This window comes from Dermochelys coriacea, chromosome 17, assembly GCF_009764565.3.
Source record: "Dermochelys coriacea isolate rDerCor1 chromosome 17, rDerCor1.pri.v4, whole genome shotgun sequence".
In the NCBI taxonomy this organism is placed as follows: Eukaryota; Metazoa; Chordata; order Testudines; family Dermochelyidae; genus Dermochelys; species Dermochelys coriacea.
Genome location: NC_050084.1, coordinates 8,792,926 through 8,805,545, shown reverse-complemented (window position 1 = coordinate 8,805,545; position 12,620 = coordinate 8,792,926). Strand labels below are relative to the sequence as shown.

The 12,620-nt window shown below is 44.5% G+C and overlaps 1 protein-coding gene across 16 annotated transcripts in view; it reads left to right on the top strand.

Moving 5' to 3' along the window:
* Positions 1 to 12,620, top strand: part of MSI2 (musashi RNA binding protein 2) — a 397,386-nt gene that overhangs the window by 347,611 nt on the left and 37,155 nt on the right. For 7 of the 16 annotated variants that reach the window (XM_043499279.1, XM_038375345.2, XM_043499273.1 and 4 more), the window contains one exon: positions 9,660 to 9,779. The exons of 2 other annotated variants lie outside the window; for them this stretch is intronic. In XM_043499279.1, the coding sequence (XP_043355214.1) occupies positions 9,660 to 9,779 (120 nt within the window). Of the gene's footprint in view, positions 1 to 8,390; positions 8,415 to 9,659; positions 9,780 to 12,620 lie in introns of all 16 variants that reach the window. 7 more of the 16 variants (XM_038375348.2, XM_043499276.1, XM_038375356.2 and 4 more) reach the window with 2 other exon arrangements.

Genomic DNA, 12,620 nt, shown 5'->3' with positions numbered 1-12,620 from the left:
ACAGGGCCTTTCAATGCGTAGCACTGACTTTTTATGTATGTTCAGTAAAGATCTCACTCTTAAAATCTGCATGCCTGCTACATCGCACTTTGCTAATGAAAGCTGGGCATGGCACTTCCCCTGTGATGAATTTCATTTGAGCTCCAGCCTGGAAGGAAGCTTTCTGTGCAGGTACAAGTAGGTGATCTGCAATTTACAGCCAGGGGTCGCTGCCTGCCGGTCCAGACAGGGCTTTAACCACCCTCCCTTTTTTTATGGCTTGACAGGGGTAGCTGGGCGAAAGTTGTTGTGAGGTTGTTGTTTTTTTCTTAACTCAGCACATGGTGAAGAAGGTTGAGCATCTCTGACATGATATGCAACATCCCCATCATCTCATTTCTCTGATGGAACCTCTGCATGCAGGTTTCTTATTTTATTCCGTGGTTTTGTTTCTGCTTTGCAGCCAGAGTCCACAGGTGTTTACTTGCTACGGTCTGCTCTGAAATAGCTTTCTTGCAATCCTGCATACCTCGTCCAAGCTTAGTCAGTCTCTTGCATTAGCTAAGTCAGTGCAAGCTCTCTTTGAAGGAGCTGAGATGCATTTTTCCAGCTTACTAGTATTTTCTCAACTTGTAGTTATTCCAGTCACTGACTGCTAGTGGCTATCCAGGTTGGGGCCTTTGGAAGGCATTCAAAAAGGGGCGGAAGGGAGGAGGAGGAATTATCTTTAATGTCTGCTTAGTTCACCCTTCCCATTCTGTTAGCATGTCGATGCTGACTATAGTTCAGTGGAACTGAACACTTGTGTAAGGCTCTTTCAGGTGGCCAGTATGCACAGCATGACTATTGGGAACTGAGCCCAATGACGGTGTTTGCACAAGGCTGGAGGAAGAAGCAGTGAAACTCCATTATGTGAGTAGAGTGCATGTGTACTAGGTTTTCATAGTACTTCATCTGTAGATTTCCACGGCTTGTTACAAAGCAAGAGGTAAGTATTTTACACATGAGGAAAGTGAGGCATGAGAGGTGAAGTGACTTGCCCATGGTCACGTGTCAGTGGCAGAGGCAGGAAATAAACCCCATGTCTCCTGACTCTCGCCCCAGTGCTTTCTCCATGCCACCTCCTCTGGGCAATAGTCACTATTTCTACTTGAAATGTCAAGTAGATTTTTCTTTTTGATTGAGCCCTCTTGGTCCCTCCCCCACTCTAAAACCTGCTCTGCTCTTTCATTCTCTGTAGTGTAGCTCTTCAATTAGTAGCAAGGCTGCTTCTGGGATCTGGGAGGAAGTGGGATGCTGCAGCTGCAATTAACTGGATGTATTAGTTGACACAGCTTTGTGGTACGTGCATTGGCAGGTAGCTCTCACCTTCCACCCTTTTGCCCAAACGCTCGCCATTTCCCCTTCCACCCACCCCCTCCCATTCCAACAAAGATATCCTGAAACTTTGGCTATCCTCCTCCTCAAATCTGTCATGCAGTTTAAGAGATTTCAGGGGTGGGGGGAAAGGCAGGTAGCGGATTTTCAGTTGAAATTCCAAACTGAAATCTTCTGTGCTTAACAAGCCACACAGGGTTGGTGTTTACCTAATGCAGAATAATTTATCGGTTGCCTATTCTGAGCCTTAATGTGAGGTTCCTGCAGTTCTATGCGCTCGCCGCCCCTTTTACGACCAGTCTCATTCTGCTCTTCCCACCAGTTTTGAGAATCTATTCATAGGAGGAGCTCCTCCAGGAAAAGAGCAGTGCAGTATAGGATGTTAAGGGTTGGTCAGCACAGCCAGCCGCCAACAGTTTGAGACTGCGTGAGCAGAAGGGGAGTGCATTGGAATTATAGGGGAATATTTTATTCCCCATTTATCGTGGCTGGAAGTGCTGAATTCGTACCCAAGTTGCCATATGATCAATGGCCAGATCTTGATTATATCTCCCCTTTCTTGGTTTGGTTGTAACTGAAGTCTTGATTCACTTCTTATTGGGAAGCAGTGGGGAAACGGGGCTAAGTCTTTCCTTCCTCTAACTATGAGAAGAGCAGTTTGTGGCCGTGAGGGTGCAAAATGGAGCCAAACACACATGATGGATGAAATGCTCCCATTCTCAAACAGCCATGGCTCTCTGCAAAGTTGGATGAGGCTAATTCCATGCTTCATGTCAGGGCTTTGCACTGGCTCTTTAAATTCAGCTTCCCCTGCTTTGGTTATGTGTCACACACTTGATTTCTCCCCAGACTTATTTGTGTGTTGGAGAAAACACTTGCATGTAGACAACCACTCACTAAAATTGTGACCTTAGGGCATCGTAGTTAAAAACAGATGTGTCCTTGTTCTCCCACATGAGGCTGTTTCAGTATTTAAAGTGAAACTAGTGATGCAGGAAGCAGAAAAATTTATCTGTGAAAAATTGAACTCCAAATATTCATGTTAGCTCTTTCTGAGTAATAAGGCAGCATGAAATTGATCTGAATCCTCAGGGCTTTCTTGGACAGCATTTGAGCCCCTTTCAAAACATTTATTGTAAAATATCTGCTAATTGGAATGCCTAAATCCACTTTAGTCCTTTGGAACAGCTTAGGTGTCTTGTTTTCTCTAGGCAATTATAAGCAAAGGATACACAAATAAGGACAGGGATCATTTCTGCAGGAAGGGGACAAATATGATGAGTAATTGAGCTCTGCCCTCCTCCTTTTTGATTTTTCAGTTGGCATAGTGATGGCTCTAGATAACCGGTGGCTATTCAGAGCAAGAAGGGCTGGTGCTGCTTCCCCTTCTACGATGCAATGTGGCCTTCACTATGGAGCTCATCCAAAGTCCATTGAAGTCAATGGTTTCAGAGTAGCAGCCATGTTAGTCTGTATTCGCAAAAAGAAAAGGAGCACTTGTGGCACCTTAGAGACTAACAAATTTATTTGAGCATAAGTTTTCGTGAGCTACAGCTCACTTCATCGGATGCATTCGGTGGAAAATACAGTGGGGAGATTTATGTACACACACAGAGAACATGAAACAATGGACTTTATCATACACACTGTAAGGAGAGTGATCACTTAAGATGAGCTATTACCAGCAGGAAGGGGAGGTGGAAGGAGGAAAACCTTTTGTGCTGATAATCAAGATGGGCCATTTCCAGCAGTTAACAAGAACGTCTGAGGAACAGTGGGGGGTGGGGTGGGGGGGGAGAAATAACATGGGGAAATAGTTTTACTTTGTATAATGACCCATCCACTCCCAGTCTGTATTCAAGCCTAGGTTAATTGTATCCAGTTTCCAAATTAATTCCAATTCAGCAGTCTCTCATTGGAGTCTGTTTTTGAAGTTTTTTTGTTGAAGGATAGCCACTCTCAGGTCTGTAATCGAGTGACCGGAGAGACTGAAGTGTTCTCCGACTGGTTTTTGAACGTTATAATTCTTGACGTCTGATTTGTGTCCACTTGTTCTTTTACGTAGAGACTGTCCAGTTTGACCAATGTACATGGCAGAGGGGCATTGCTGGCACATGATGGCATATATCACATTGGTAGATGCGCAGGTGAACGAGCCTCTGATAGTGTGGCTGATGTAATCAGGCCCTATGATGGCGTCCCCTGAATAGATATGTGGACAGAGTTGGCAACAGGCTTTGTTGCAAGGATAGGTTCCTGGATTAGTGGTTCTGGTGTGTGGTTGTTAGTGAGTATTTGCTTCAGGTTGGGGGGCTGTCTGTAAGCAAGGACTGGCCTGTCTCCCAAGATCTGTGAGAGTGATGGGTCGTCCTTCAGGATAGGTTGTAGATCCAATAATGCGTTGGAGAGGTTTTAGTTGGGGGCTGAAGGTGATGGCTAGTGGTGTTCTGTTATTTTCTTTGTTGGGCCTGTCCTGTAGTAGGTGACTTCTGGGTACTATTCTGCTCTGTCAATCTGTTTCTTCACTTCAGCAGGTGGGTATTGTAGTTGTAAGAATGCTTGATAGAGATCTTGTAGGTGTTTGTCTCTGTCTGAGGGGTTGGAGCAAATGCGGTTATATCGTAGAGCTTGGCTGTAGACAATGGATCATGTGGTGTGATCTGGATGAAAGCTAGAGGCATGTAGGTAGGAATAGCGGTCAGTAGGTTTCCAATATAGGGTGGTGTTTATGTGACCATCGCTTATTAGCACCGTAGTGTCCAGGAAGTGGATCTCTTGTTTGGACTGGTCCAGGCTGAGGTTGATGGTGGGATGGAAATTGTTGAAATCATGGTGGAATTCCTCAAGGCCTTCTTTTCCATGGGTCCAGATGATGAAGACGTCATCAATGTAGCGCAGGTAGATTAGGGGCATTAGGGGACGAGAGCTGAGAAAGCGTTGTTCTAAGTCAGCCATAAAAATGTTGGCATACTGTGGGGCCACCCATCGCAGTACCGCTGATTTGAAAGTATACAGTGTGCCCAATTGTGAAATAGTTATGGGTGAGGACAAAGTCACAAAGTTCAGCCACCAGGTTAGCCGTGACATTATCGGGGATACTGTTCCTGACGGCTTGTAGTCCATCTTTGTGTGGAATGTCGGTGTAGAGGCTTCTACATCCATAGTGGCTAGGATGGTGTTTTTAGGAAGATCACTGATGGATTGTAGTTTCCTCAGGAAGTCAGTGGTGTCTCGAAGATAGCTGGGAGTGCTGGTAGCGTAGGGCCTGAGGAGGGAGTCTACATAGCCAGACAATCTTGCTGTCAGGGTGCCAATGCCTGAGATGATGGGGCGTCCAGGATTTCCACGTTTATGGATCTTGGGTAGCAGATAAAATACCCCAGGTTGGAGATCCAGGGGTGTATCTGTGCGGATTTGTTCTTGTGCTTTTTCAGGGAGTTTCTTGAGCAAATGCTGTAGTTTCTTTTGGTAACTCTCAGTGGGATCAGAGGGTAATGGCTTGTAGAGAGTGGTGTTGGAGAGCTACCTAGTAGCCTCTTCATATTCCGACCTATTCATGATGACGACAGCACCTCCTTTGTCAGCCTTTTTGATTATGATGTCAAAGTTGTTTCTGAGGCTGTGGATGGCGTTGTGTTCTGCACGGCTGAGGTTATGGGGCAAGTGATGCTGCTTTTCCACAATTTCAGCCCGTGTACGTCGGCGGAAGCACTCTATGTAGAAGTCCAGTCTGTTGTTTCGACCTTCAGGAGGAGTCCATTCAGAATCCTTCTTTTTGTAGTGTTGGCAGGAAGGTCTCTGTGGGTTAATATGTGGATCAGAGGCATGTTGGAAATATTCCTTGAGTCGGAGACATCGAAAATAGGATTCTAGGTCACCACAGAACTGTATCAAAAGACTCCGGTTTACTTCAAAGGGCTTTGGTTCAGGGCCTGTTGCTGGATGCGGTTGGCTCGGAGCTAGACTGTTTATTGGTTAAGCCCTATCAGATGCCAGCTGGCTCCAGGTGCACTCCTCCGCCCCGCTCAGCTCAGCTTGTCTTTTGCTTCACAGATTGTGGTCACGGGGTTCCTCCCTCCCCCAGCTTCGACTGCAGTTGCCCTGTTCTCTTCCATCCCTCTGTGCTGTCCCCTCTCCCCCCACCGGAATGGCAGCAGGTGTCAGGTTACTACGGCTGGCTGCTGATGCCAGGTGTTCCCACGTCCCAGATGAGATGCTGGGCTGCTGGAACAGCCTGCAATGGCATCTGCTGAGCTGGCAGCCAGGACACCCCTTTGGCCTCCCCACTTGCTGCTCCCCCTGCTGGATCCAAGTGAAGAAGAAGGGAACAGAATCAGAAGGGGAAGGGGCCCAATTCTGGCTCAAGGCTCTCCTTGTTCACAAGCATTGGTGACACTCCCCCCTCCCCAACACCCTCATCCAGGCCCCAGTCATCCCATGGAGCCTCCACCCCAGCCCCAAACACCCTCCTGTTTATCTCCAGGAAAAGGTTATGAGGCCAGGTCGCAGTCATTGCCTTCACCTGTGGAAAGAGGTGGGTCTTACACTTCATGCTATAGACGTGTAGGACAGCTCCTGATTTCCACTGACAAGCAGTTCCAGAACCCAGTACTTTCCACTCATAGTACCCTGCTTTGGGCCCCTGGGAGTTTTCCCCTTGGCTCCATCCCTGTCTAGATCCCCACTGATCATAATAAATTGCAGAGCGATAAGTGGCCTCTCTCTGTTAGCCAAATTTTAGCCCTGTACATGGAACAGCACTTCGGACATATAGAATGGCATATCCCTTTGGGACACTATGGCCCATGCTGTTTTAAACCCCAGGAATCAGGGGAAGTTACTAACCTGCTATAATGTAGAGAAATATCTTTGCCAAAGTATTTGTTTGATTTGTGTAAAAAACAGTTTCTATTGGATGCATGAAGATGGGGGTGGAGAGGCAGAGGTGTTGCATACGCCTGCCTCTCCACCAATGAGTCACAGTAGTGAGTAGTAGCTCAGTAGGATGGTGGTGGGTGGGTCATGCCTCACTTCCCATGTGTAAGTACCTATGGCACTAGATCACCTGGGCACAGTGAATATAAGTGCAAGAGAAATATCATATGATACTTAGGATAGGAGGGTTGATAATTCTGTCAATATAAATGATGTTCTCTAAAGTCTTACTCAGGAGTGCTCACTTCAGAGGTTTATAAAGTACAGCAACGAGGGGACACCCCCTTACATAGTGCTGAGGGAGTCGTAATGCTTTACTGACCAGGCTGGGAACTAGAAGACCTGGGTTTTATTCCCAGCTCTCCTACTGACTCTCTGTGTGACCTTCGGCAAGTCACTTAGGGTACTCTGAGGTACGGAGAAGCTATCTGTAAAATGAAGATAGTGCTATTTAGCCACCTTTGTAAAACTCACTTTGAGACCCAAGGTGAAAAATTTTATGTAAATAACTAGAATAATAATTATTATTACTATTACAGCTTCAATGTAGTGTGCAAGTATTAACCATGTTAATGTGAAGCCTGGCAAATCTATTTTCAATAGGCGGCATTGATTCAAGGCTTGTGGGCTGAGGGAGCTAGTCTCTATGGGTCAGGATTGGTAACCATGTTTTCCGAATCCTGGTTATTAATCAGTCCTCCCTTCTCCTCCCAACCCTTCCCCCCTCCCACACACTTCTAACCGTCCTCTTGCCCTGCCCCAAACACTCGCCCACACAGGGGCAGAATTTCCCTAACGGCGCTTGCGTTGATCAGATTCTATTTCAGTTGTTTGGAACTCAGTGTCACATGGAGGCTTTTTTCTGAGATTTGGGATAACAAATTCCTTTCTGTGAGCTAATTTTTCACACACCTGTCCAAAGCACACTCTGGAATAGAATAATGCATCTTTTGTTCAGGGTCTTTCTGTTGGTTTCCTTCTCCACCTCCATTATTTCATTCTTCTTTTGCATAGTAATGCTGTTTTTGCCCTTCATTTGAAGTAAATACCAGGAGTCCCTGGCGCTTGAGCAAGAGAAATATGCTTTCTGGCTCTGTTTCTTACACTGTCTTCATAGGAGGTTTCGCTGTCGGGGGCGCACACTGGAAGAAGGCAAAGGCATATTATAATATGGAAAATCCAAGTCTCATCTGAACCTCTGGGGCAGCTTAGGGAGCCCACAAAGCCTTCAGTTGACAGGTTGCCTGTGAATTTTCACATTCACTATGGACCTGTCCGGAATGGGATGTGGGAATGTGAAGGATGCTGTTTTCTGGGCAGGTTGGTTGGCTGTGCATCATCTTAGACGGAGAAGGGGATTTCTTTGGGAGAATGGGGACACCTTCTCCCCCCCAGCTGTTTGAAGCTGGCCCTGTGTGTTCCATCAGGCCCTGGGGAATTTCGCTAATTGACTGATTGGTCCAAGTCTGGATCAGGGTTTGGGTTTGGGCTTGTTTCTAATGGGAAGAGAATACGGTTCCAGAGATTTGCCAGCAGTTTCCCCCCTGGAAGAGTGAATTCCATTGTGTAACAGTGAGCTCTGGCTAAGAGGAAAGTAGAGACTGGCAGGATACTGAGGCTTCTGCCTGTACCTGGGGGCCCGTTTACACTACCACAGCAAAACTATGGCACTGTATAGGGTTTTCCATCTATGGAGTTAATCCACCTCCCTGAGCAGCGGTAGCTAGGTTGACAGAAGCATTCTTTGGTTGACTTAGTTGCATCTATGCAGGGTTTAGGTTGTCACTCAGGAGGGTGAATTTTACATAGCTATGTCAATCTAAATTTTAACTGTAGACCAGGCCTCAATCCTGGTTAGGGGGGTGGAGGAGACTTAGGCTTTTGACCCTATCACCCCAAATAAATCCTGCCGGGTGTCTTACTCTTCAATGTTTAACAATTCAGCATCATAATGAGAGCCAACAGGCTTGTGTCAGTGTTGAATAATAACTTGATTTGCTGTGTTTGTGCACATGTTCTGTATGTTGGGAACAGGCTCAGACAATAGCCTGAGGTAGCTGTGCATATATTTACATAGACTTTTTTTCCCCCCCTAACAGCCCTATTACCGTATTTAAATGCAAGTATGTCTTTTTTAATTGATGTTTTAAAGTAGCTTAGAGTCACTCTCGCCTAGCTGTTCTTTGTTCAGTTTTTCCCCTGGTTACGTGTAGCTGGGATGATAGCACTAGAGTTAGTGGGCTTGTAGTTTGCTGATTTATCTGGAACTCTTTCTCTCTCTGTCTCTCTCTCTAGTTTGTTCTGCTCTCTTCTGCTGTCCCAGCTGCTTCTTTAAAGTCGCAGTTGTTTTTCTGTGGTCTCTTCAGTGTGGCACAGAAGCTGTGTTCCCTGACAAGTTTGCCCCGTCTTGGGTCATCAAAACTAATACGAGCAGCTGGAATTCTGCAAAGACCAGGAACCCTTCAGAGCCTCTTGCTGTCCTTTGCAGCAAAGGCATCTGGTGTTTTTGTTGATCACCTTTTCCCCTGTCTTTGCTTACTTAAAAATAAATAAATCCAGTGTCTCTGGCAGATTTTTTTAAATTAATTAAATTAGGAACCACCATGTTGCTAGTGGCAGCTCATTTTCCTGCAGTTTCACAGCATCAGGGTATGGTACCTGAAATTCCTTGCTATGCTGCTGTTTTGCGTTAGAAAGCTGCTTTTTTTTTTAAATGCATCCAAGTGAAAAATTTTTTTTACTTTATCCCAGCAAACCTGTGTTCTTGAAACAAGGACCTCCCTGTAACTTTGATTACTATCTGGTCTAAAAATCAGCATATTGCTTTCCTCTTGCAAATAAGCAAAAAATAAAATAAACGTATCCTTACTGTTCTGCAAAACTGATCTGAGCCCTAACAGTTTGAAAGCAAGAAGATATAAACCACATCCTACAAGCTGTCTCTGTGAATTTATTCACTCCCGTATCTTGCCTTCAAAACTTGCAGTGGCTCAGAAGACCTATGCACAGGATAACAAGGCATCATCAGAGCATGCAGCCATTGAAATTCATTGCAGAGGATTTAGGGCAGGATTTTCAAAAGAAGGCCACAGGTGCTTCAATTTTGCATGCCCAAGAAGGCATACCATAAAGGAACCTGATTTTCAGAGGCTCAGCTCTGTCAGGAAATCAGGCTCTTTTAAGGTTCCTCAAGTCAGACCCCCCAAATCACCAACCCCTTTTGAAAATAGGACCATAACTGACCATAGTTGCCCCTAAAAGTGCTACAGTATTTTGCCCCTCCCCCCTTTTTGTTTATTTGTTTGTTTTGTTACACCTGCTTTTCATTGGATTTTTCCCTTTACCCTTCTCCTTCTTTCCGTGGCTAGGTTTTCCGGCAGCAGCCTATGGACCAGTAGCAGCAGCAGCGGTGGCAGCAGCAAGAGGATCAGGTAGGGGGGCCTGTGGAAGAGGCTGCTACATGGCATACCCTCAGAATGCAGGGGAAGGTAAAAGCTCTGTCGGTATTCTATGTGGCTGCAGCTGTCCGTCATTACTCTGATTTTCCTCACACTTATCCTGGGGACCTGAAAAAAAAACACACTACAAGCAGAGGCCACAAGGCCTGGAGCACCTTACACGAGATTTACTTAAGAACTGGCAAACCCAGGGTAGTGGGGTTTTTTGGTATTGTTCATTTATTTATTTTAAATTAAAGATCATAAAGGACTAAAAAAAAAAGTTTTCATTTCTCATGTGAAGTTTGCACTTGGTTAACAATGCAGCATTTGCTCTCTGCAGTTAATGCTCCAATGGCTGCGAGATCAAACCACACCACCAGATTTGTGCCTTGAATGATTGCCCCCAGTAAGACATCATGGCAAGGTGTCCTATGGATTTATTTTTAAAAATACCTTTCTTGGCCCCACCTCCCAACAAAATAGTATTCTTTCCCCTGGAACTAGCTGGTTACCAGGATGGTAATTTACTAGCGCAGAGCTTCCTATTAATCTGGAGACAAAAGCATCACATCTGCTACAATATATTAGAAGAGATCCTAAAATGTTCATATATGCACTCAAGATCTGCTTTCCTTTGAACTCTAACTGGGGTGGTACAGCTGTAAATGCTGCCTGAAGTACAGGCAATCAATAAACGTTACCTGGAGCCAAATCAAAGTGGCCTGGCTGAAAGCACATGTATTGTTGGTTTCCAAAATATCGTTTTTAATTTTCCTGCCATTTAAAGCTTTGGAGTACTTGTGGCACCTTAGAGACTAACAAATTTATTAGAGCATAAGCTTTCGTGAGCTACAGCTCACTTCATCGGATGCATCTTATGCTCTAATAAATTTGTTAGTCTCTAAGGTGCCACAAGTACTCCTTTTCTTTTTGCGAATACAGACAAACACGGCTGCTACTCTGAAACATTTAAAGCTTTGTTTTTGTTTCTCAGACTGCTGCTCTTGTTACCTACTACAAACTGCGGCCTAAGCTTCACGAGAAATGTTAAAGCTTTTCTCTCTGTCCTTCCAAACGCTTTTTTTCCCCCTTAAGGGAAATAAATAAATAGTTACCAATTACAGTTATTACCCTAGAATTTCAATGTAGAGAAACATGTGAATTAGCGCTTTGCTTAAGTAATTAAATGTTCAGTACAGTCATGAGTGGGCTGTTAACTTACCAGCACACCCTGTTCTGTGTCTGACTACTATCCTGTGTCTTGATTGTACAATGGTGACTGAAAACAATAAACCCTGAGCAAGAACAAAGGGTATAGTGATGCCTTCTCAGTAGATTTACCTGCTCTCACAGGTACGTTCAACATTTATGTATCATCCTGTGAAATCATCTTACCATTTGTTCTTGCTAATGATGAAGGGACATCTGGGGAGGCAGGGAGTTTTGAGAAAACGTTCTTGCTACCTGGCATTCAACTCCCCAACCGCTTCAGTGCGGTTTTGCTCAACATTGTACAGATAAGATACGCAGCAAAGACTGTTTCCAGCTTACTCACGATTTGATCCTAGAGTAGAGGTTTTCAGTGACCTGTATGGAACTTCTACACTGATTAGCTAGGCTCTTAAAAAAAAAAAAAAAAAAAAAAAAAAAAAGCTATTGAGCACTAGTACCCAAATATGCATTGAGTGAGACCCTAATTCTGTGGAGTCCAAAGTAAGATGTCAGGAGAACTCCGTTCCATGCAAACTGGCACTGCTTGCGGGGCTACAAAGGATCATCTGTACCAGTTTTATTTTGTGGCATGTGGAGAAAGCCTAAGGGGTGACTTGCCAGACAGCTGTGGGAATATTTTTCCTTCTCTTTCCTTCTCCCTCCTCCCTTTCTTTAAAGAGAAGAAAAATTGATTTCACCTATTAATTGAGGAAAATGGACTTAATTGTCACTGTCTCTGCCTCGTGTTTTGCCCTTCAGGTTTTGTTTTAAGTATTAACAGACCTGGTGAGTTGCCCCTTAGCAAGGTGCAGAGGGTTTGGCTAGATTAACGTTGCTTCCATTATTACTATTTTTTTAATCAGAGTGCTTTTGGTTCTCCTTTACAATTGAACTGAGCATCAATCAATTCTGTGCCTGAATTCATTTGGGGTTTTTTAGTGTGGCTTTTTTTTTATTTTATTATTTTTATTTGAACGTGCAATACGAAACTAAATCTAACTCTAAATTAACACCACCCTTCCTGGCAAGTTTAAAGAGCAGTATGGAGTTTGGAAATGCCTTTCAAGTCTCAAAATTGTATGCGTGCCCCAAAACAAACAAACAAAACTCACCAATCTCACCCATAATCTCAAGGAGGAAGAAAGAGATTGTCAAACTTCGTAAACTAGAGGCTGTTTACATTTGTAGTGAAATGTGTTCTATGGAACGATGGTGTTTTATTTGCAGTCATTTCCATCTAAAGAGAGTTATTGAACAGGGCATCTTGGGCTTGTCACTTTCATACAGCAATGGTAGTGAATTGTATTCAGGAGCAATGGAGTCTGATAAATCTCATCTTACAGTATATGGGCCCGATTCATTACAAGAAAAATGTTTTTGCAAATGTGCACAATCCCCTCATATGCTTTTATGATTAAAAATGCAGAATGCAGCACGACTGGCACTTATTGGCTTCCTTTTGTTGTCAGCCTGAGTAAAGTCAAAGAGAACAAATGGACAACAGAAACATCCCCCACCCCACCCCCGTTCCCCACTATTCCACTGCACATTATTGGGGCGGTTCTATTTGTGCTGCCCTGGCTATACCTTCTCTGTGGATAAATCAGAGCTTCACTTTCCACTGATGCCAATTCCTTTGAAAATTCAGGCCATGATCCTGAAAACACTTAAGCATGT